The sequence below is a fragment of the Aegilops tauschii genome, chromosome 2, assembly GCF_002575655.3.
Source record: "Aegilops tauschii subsp. strangulata cultivar AL8/78 chromosome 2, Aet v6.0, whole genome shotgun sequence".
In the NCBI taxonomy this organism is placed as follows: domain Eukaryota; kingdom Viridiplantae; phylum Streptophyta; class Magnoliopsida; order Poales; family Poaceae; genus Aegilops; species Aegilops tauschii.
Window position 1 is genome coordinate 654,119,333 of NC_053036.3, and position 7,677 is coordinate 654,127,009.

The following is a 7,677-nucleotide window of genomic DNA, read 5'->3' on the forward strand; positions in this document are numbered from 1 at the left end:
GCCGGAGTGCCCTATTATGTGGGCATGTTGTAACGGTTTTCGCCCGAGGTTCCGTTAATTAACCGGACAATTGTCTTTTTCTTAATCAAGCAATGAAAATGGCAAATCTTTTGCCTCGTTTAAAAAAACTAAAGCAAGTGGAGCATGCATGTGTCATGTGGAACAGTGGAGGTGTGTAGGGGCAGGGGCAGGGTAGGGGTGGCAGGGAGTGAAGTGCGGCAACGAGCGCGCGGCGTCCTCAAGTCTTGCTGCATGCCATGGCATGCATCATCGTCTTGCGTGGTCTGGTGGCCACCCCAAGGAAGGGAAGCTCACGTACGTAGTATAGCGTGCATGCCATCCATTCTTCCACTCGGTTTGATGATCCTTCGATCCCACAGCCACACCCTACCATCGACGACCATCTAGCTCTCTCTCTCGATCGATCGCTGCGGTGCGGTGCGGCCTCACCTCACCTCCGGCCATCCATCCACCCATCTCCCCGGCCGATCGACGAGCGAGCAAACAGTCTGCATCTGCATGCATGCACTCATCCAGGCCGGCGATCGATCCATCGATCCCCAGCCTCTGCCTCTGCCTCTGCGTCGCTGCATGCAGGGAGAGATCCGACTTGTCTAATTGATTCCTGCATGCGGGCGTTGATCGATCATCAATTGATCGCCCGCCGGCGGCCATACGCATACGTGTGGTGTGGGAGGAGGAGGAGGAATTGAAGGCGGTGGCGCAGCCGGGAATAATATATATTGTAATCGATAGACCGATCGATCGATGAAGCAGCTCAAGCCTCGGCGAGTGGGCGCCGGGGACGAGGAGGCGGCGGCGGGGGTGGTGGTGCCGCCGGCGCCGCGCAAGGACTACTGCTGCTGGTCGTCGTGGTGCCTTTTGAAGGCCTTGACCCTGCTGCTGGTGCTCCTCACGGGCGTGCTCATCGGCTTCGGCGCCAGCGCCAACATCTCCCGCTACTACTACTACACCTTGTTAACGGGCACGAGCACGTCGTCTAGCTCGCCGCCGTCGCTGATCTCGAGCAACAGCCCGACGCCGCCGTCGACGCTGGCCATGTCGTCGGAGCAGCACATCAGCCAGCCGTTCATGTCGTTCGTGCACCCGGGGTCGCCGGAGGGGCACTCGATGACGGACGCGGAGCTCTTCTGGCGCGCCTCCATGGTGCCGCGGGTGGAGGAGTACCCGTACCAGCGGGTGCCCAAGGTGGCGTTCCTGTTCCTGACGCGCGGGCCGCTGCCGTTCGCCCGGCTGTGGGAGCGCTTCTTCCGGGGGCACGAGGGGCTCTACTCGGTGTACGTGCACGCGCTGCCGGAGTACGTGCTCAACGTGTCGGCGACGTCGCCCTTCTACGGCAGGCAGATCCCCAGCCGGGACGTGTCGTGGGGGTCCATCACCCTCGTCGACGCCGAGAAGCGGCTGCTCGCCAACGCTCTCCTCGACCACTCCAACCAGCGGTTCGTGCTGGTGTCGGAGAGCTGCGTGCCGGTGTTCAACTTCCCGACGGTGTACGAGTACCTCATCAACTCGGCGCACAGCTACGTGGAGTCGTACAACATCGACGTGCCGCAGTGCGCGGGGCGGTACAACCCGCGGATGGCCCCCGACGTGACGGAGCAGCAGTGGCGCAAGGGGTCGGAGTGGTTCGAGCTCAGCCGCGAGCTGGCGGTGGACATCGTGGCGGACCGGCGCTACTACCACGTCTTCCGCATGCACTGCACCCCCTCCTGCTACCCCGACGAGCACTACATCCCGACCTACCTCCACCTCGTGCACGGGCCGCGCAACGCCAACCGGACCATCACATGGGTCGACTGGTCACGCGGCGGCCCGCACCCGGCCCGCTACGGCAAGGCCTCCGTCACAAAGGAGTTCATACAGGCCATACGCAACAACGGCACCCAGTGCCTCTACAACGGACGGCCCACCACCGTGTGCTACCTCTTCGCAAGAAAGTTCGCGCCCAGCGCGCTCGGCACGCTCATCAACCTCACCACCACCCTACTCGACTTCTGATTAATTCTTCTTCTTCTTCTTCTTCTTCTTCTTCTTCTTCTTCTTCTTCTTCTTCTTAGCTGATTAAGCTGATTGATTGATTAATTACATGGACCATGCTTGCTAATTACTTACATATACTTAACTATCTACATATGTATGTATGTATATGTATACAGACAGCTTGTGTTTTACAATGAATGAACGAATGACAAACAACTTAATTGTGTATCACTTCAAATTAGTTACTACAACTATGCTCTCTCTTAATTTGGACGTACTAGATCATGATGGTGATATAGAGAGAGTGTCCGCTTGCGGGGACGCACGGCACGGCTGCGTCCCCTTTACTTCAGGCGCTATGGCCCCAGATGTCTGCCTCTTGGTGGCCGCGCAGCTCGCCCTCCAGGGCAGGCAATTGGCAGATGTCCCCTTCAGACGCGCATGTCTTTTGACCGTGGACGTGGGATGGATGAGGGGTGTACTGCTGCTCATGTACTCGCCCTCACTCTTACCCAGGTACGTTGGTGGCCCCTACATAGAATTGGCCCCACCTGATAGTGTGTTGGGTGTGTGGAATGAGCGCGCTTGGTTGTATTGCCTGCCGGGTACTGCGCGAGGCAACGCGGGGTGGGTGAATGGTATATTCCTGCTCTTCTACTTACCTGGTTGTACCCGGTGGGGTCTACCCGGCTCTGTTGCACTAGTAGAAAACAGGGCTTTGGTCACAGGGCAGTTTTCACATTAGTCCCGGTTCAGTCACGAACCGGGACTAATGTGAGCATTTATCCCGGTTCGTGCGGCTAAGGCATTAGTTCCGGTTCACCTGGGCCCTTTAGTCCCGGTTCGTGCCACGAACCGGGACTAAAGGGTGCGATGCCCATTAGTCCCGGTTGGTGGCACCAACCGGGACTAAAGGTTAGACCCGGTTGGTGCCACCAACCAGTACTAATGGGCTTTGAGGCATTAGTACCGGTTCATGGCACGAACCGGTACTAAAGGTCCCATTTTCAAACTCTCCCCACCACCCCCCCCCCCCCCCCGGACCGCCAAAAGAAAATGATGGAAATGTCAAAAAAATAAAATAAAATAAGTTTCCCATGTGATATGTGGTCTAGTTGTTGGGAAATTTACAAATATGAATTTCGACTTTATTTACAAAATCTCTCTGGAATTTGTAAAATGGGCATAACTTTTGCATACGAACTCGGATTAAAAAGTTTTTTATATGAAAAATCATCTACTCGAGAAGTTATATAAGAATTTAACCAGGGGAACCCCGTTAAACATTTTCAAAATCCTCAAAAACCTAACAGAAAAAAAGTGATGGGGCTTTTAAGATCTAGAGTGGAAAAAATCGAAAAAATTTCAAACTTACTAGTGGCGCACCATTTGCTAGGTGTGCCACTAGTAACAGAAAAAAATATAGTTTCAATTTTTTTTTGGAAAAAAGTGGTCAAATCTGGTCAAACTGTGGTCAAACAATGGTCAAACTAATTATTCTAGAATATTAGTGTTACTAAATAATTATTTCAGTTATTTTGAATTTTGGTCAAATCTGGTCAAATTGTGGTCAAACAATGGTCAAACTAATTATTCAAGAAATATTAGTGTTACTAAATAATTATTGTTTTTTAAAACAATAGTTTCAAACTCAAACAGTGAAATGTGTCACTTCATGCTCAAGCAAAATTCCTGAAGGTTAATAGGATTGACATCTTACTATTGTCAGGAAAACAACAAGTGCAGACTTGGAAACGAGGGAGAATAGAACCCGGAAGTTAAGCGTGCTCAGGCTGGGGGAGTGGGAGGATGGGTGACCGTTCGGGAAGTTAGATGATTTGGAATGATAAGGGGTGATTAGAGGATAAATTGAGCAGTGACGAGGGGTGGTGATTAGAGACTAGAGGTTAAAATAATTCAGAAATTTGAAAATAAAAAATTTCAAAAAAAATTTCAAAAAAAAATCATAAAATTTCCTTTAGTCCCGGTTGGTGTTACAAACCGGGACTAAAGGTGGAGCTCCACGTGGCCGCGCCCTTTAGTCCTGGTTCGTGTAAGAACCGGGAATAAAGGGGAGAGGCATTAGTAACGACCCTTTAGTCCCGGTTCGAAAACCGGGACTAAAGGGCCTTACCAACCGGGACAAAAGCCCCTTTTTCTACTAGTGTTGGTGGCCCCTGCTGCTGGAATTTTGTCTATTTTGGGCCTAGCCCAATAGCAGTTTCAAAAATTCCTAATAAATCCTAGAGGCCCACGCAGCCCATTCGTGCAAGGCAAGAGGTGGAACTAAAGTTTAGTCCCACATTGCTAGTTTAGAGGGAGTTAGAACTCTTTATAAGGGAGGCTCTTTCTCCACATGTATGAGGATGAGAACAAGAGGGACATCCACATGCGCTCCTCCTCCACCACCCGCCTCGCCTCGCCACGCCATGCCTCATCACGATGCGCCGCGCCGCGGGTTGCGCAACGACATGGGTGGAGAGGATGTCGACCCCAAGTCCAGTGCTTCTGCTGCTGCTGTCCCGTACGTGTTCCTGCTCTTTCTGTTAGAAGTCCTGCCACAGTTCTTTGCTCTAGTCTCTGCCCTACATATGTTAGAATCTACTTCATATACGCAACTTCATCTAGTGTTTGTTCTAGATGTGTTTAGTTCAAGTTCATATATGCAGATGCTATTTACCTTTCTCTGTCAGATTGCATGAATTGCTTTATCTCTGCTATATTAGTCATGCTTTATTTAGTATTTCCGTTAATAAAATCATTCGGTAAATTGCTCATATTTCCAACAATCCAAAAACCTTATTATAGGCAATTTACCTCGAGTGGCTTTGCTGCTTCCATGAGACCACCTATGTTTGAGGGTATCCACAAAAAGAGTTGGCGCGTGAGAGCAGTCTTATGGTTTCAAACCATGAGTTGCTATGACGTCACTCTTGGCAAACCTGAAGGAGAGCTTGATGCTCAACAGGCACAAGCTTTTCAGAAAATGGATACTCTGTTTAAGGCTGCTCTCTTGAGTGTTCTTGGTGAGAACATAGTTGATGCTTATGCGTCAATTGAAAATGGAAAAGATATGTGGGATGCACTTGAGGCCAAGTTTGGGGTCTCGGATGCTGGCACTGAGCTGTACATCATGGAGCAATTCTATGATTACAGAATGACTTAAGAGCGCTTCGTGGTTGAGCATGCTCATGAGATACAGTCATTTGCTAGAGAACTTGAGCACTTCAGTTGTATGCTACCGGACAAGTTTGTTGCCGGAGGTATCATCACTAAGCTTCCTCCTTCGTGGAGGAACTTTGCTACCTTACTGAAGCATAAGAGACAGGAGTTTTCCGTCCCGGATCTCATTGGCACTCTTGATGTGGAAGAAAAGGCGAGAGCAAAGGATACACGTGCTCGAGGTATTGAGGGAGGATCTAGTGCCAATCTGGTACAGAAGAAGAACTTCCAGCCCCACAAGTTCAAGAACAAGGGCAAGTTTGATGGTAAAGCAAAGTTTGATGGGAAAAACAAGGCTGTGCAACACACGAACTTCAAGAAGAAGAATGACAAGAAGAAAGGTGTTTGTCATGTGTGTGGGGATCCTGATATTGGGCTCCTAGTTGCCCTAATCGCTATGACAAGCGTCATCCTGGGAAAGGCGGCAAGGCCGCTAACGTTGTCATTGGAGACACTGACATGAAGGATGCTAGGTATGGTATATTTCCCACTATTCTTTCAATATGTCATTCTCCTGATTGGTTGATTGACACGGGTGCTAATGTGCATATATGCGGTGATATTTTCATGTTTTCGTCTTATCAGACCGCAGGGACTTCAACCGTGCTGATGGGCAACGGTTCAAGTGCTTCTGTTCGTGGTGTTGGCACGGTCGATCTGAAGTTTACTTCGGGGAAGATCGTGCGGCTGAAGAACGTGCATTATGTCCCCTCCGTCAATAAAAATCTTGTTAGCGAATCTCTTCTGTGTAGAGATGGCTACAAGCTTGTCTTTGAGTCGAATAAATTTGTAATATCCAAGTATGGAACCTTTGTTGGTAAAGGCTATGAGTCAGGAGGCCTATTTCGTTTATCCTTGTCAGACGTTTGCAATAAAGTTGTTAATCATGTTTGCAACAATAATGAATCAAATGTGTGGCATTCACGTCTTTGTCATGTTAACTTTGGTTGCATGTCGCGACTAGCGAAGTTGAACTTAATCCCTAGTTTCACCACTGTCAAAGGATCCAAGTGTCAAGTGTGTGTGCAAGCTAAGCAACCTCGTAAGTCTCATGTGACTGCGGAAACGAGAAATCTTGCACCACTGAACTCATACATTCAGATCTATGTGAAATGAATGGGGTTTTGACAAAAGGTGGAAAGAAATATTTCATGACGTTAATTGATGACTCTACTAGATACTGACGTGTGTATCTTCTGAAATCTAAGGATGAGGCTTTGAACTTTTTCAAGATCTATAAAGCTGAAGTGGAAAACCAAGTTGATCGGAAAATCAAGAGGCTTAGGTCCGACCGTGGTGGAGAGTATTTTTCCAATGAATTTGATGCTTTTTGTGCGAAACATGGTATAATCCATGAGAGGACGCCTCCCTATTCACCTCAGTCAAATGGGGTGGCCGAAAGAAAGAACCGTACTCTAACAGATTTGGTTAACGCCATGTTAGACACATCGGGTCTCTCCAAGGCATGGTGGGGGGAGGCGATATTGAGTACATGTCATGTCCTAAACCGTGTTCCAACAAAGAACAAAGAGATAACTCCATTCGAAAAATGGGAGAAGAAAAGATTAAAACTCTCTTATCTACGAACCTGGGGTTGTTTGGCGAAAGTCAATGTGCCAATTCCAAAGAAGCGCAAGCTTGGACCAAAGACAGTGGATTGTGTTTTCCTGGGATATGCTTTTCATAGCATTGGTTATCGATTCTTGGTTGTAAAATTTGAGGTACCTGACATGTATGTCGGTACGATCATGGAGTCGAATGATGCGACTTTCTTTGAAGATATCTTTCCAATGAAGGATATGGCTACCTCATCTAATCAGGAGATGCCTAGTTCATCAAATCAGGAACCAGTTACAATTACCGAACCTGCCATTTCGATGGAACACTTTGAAAGTCCTGTGGAGGAGAACAATGAAGTTCCTACTAGGAGCAAGAGACAGAGGACTGCAAAGTCCTTTGGTGATGATTTTCTTGTGTATCTCATAGATGACACTCCCAGTTCTATTTCAGAGGCCTATGCATCTGAAGATGTTGACTACTGGAAGGAAGCGGTTGGTAGCGAGATTGATTCCATCTTGGCGAATGAAACTTGGGAGATAACTGATCGTCCTTATGGGTGCAAACCTATAGGATGCAAATGGGTATTCAAGAAGAAGCTTAGGCCTGATGGTACTATTGAAAAGTACAAGGCTCGGCTCATGGCTAAGGGTTATACCCAAAAGGAAGGTGAAGACTTCTTTGACACTTACTCACTTGTGGCTCGACTGACCACTATTCAAGTTCTACTTTCACTAGCTGCCTCACATGGTTTTGACGGTGTCCTGGACTAGGGGGTACTCACCACGTCGTCTCCCGACCAGCTGGATCGGGCAAAGGACCCCCATGGCGGTTCACTATTGCGCCAGTTCGGACAGCCCATGCCGCATACAAGGAGGATTCTACAAGACTTGGCGC

The 7,677-nt window shown here is 48.8% G+C and overlaps 1 protein-coding gene across 1 annotated transcript; it reads left to right on the plus strand.

Annotated features, from left to right (window-relative positions):
- The first annotated feature begins 768 nt into the window (after window positions 1-768).
- On the plus strand, window positions 769-2,019 carry LOC109745917 (glycosyltransferase BC10-like). The gene has a single exon (XM_020305030.1). The coding sequence runs from the start codon at window positions 769-771 to the stop codon at window positions 2,017-2,019; it is 1,251 nt and encodes a 416-aa protein (XP_020160619.1).
- Window positions 2,020-7,677: the final 5,658 nt, after the last annotated feature.

Excerpts from the sequence above, each read along its gene's own strand:
- LOC109745917 (XM_020305030.1), top strand. The coding sequence starts at position 769 with ATGAAGCAGCTCAAGCCTCGGCGAGTGGGCGCCGGGGACGAGGAGGCG.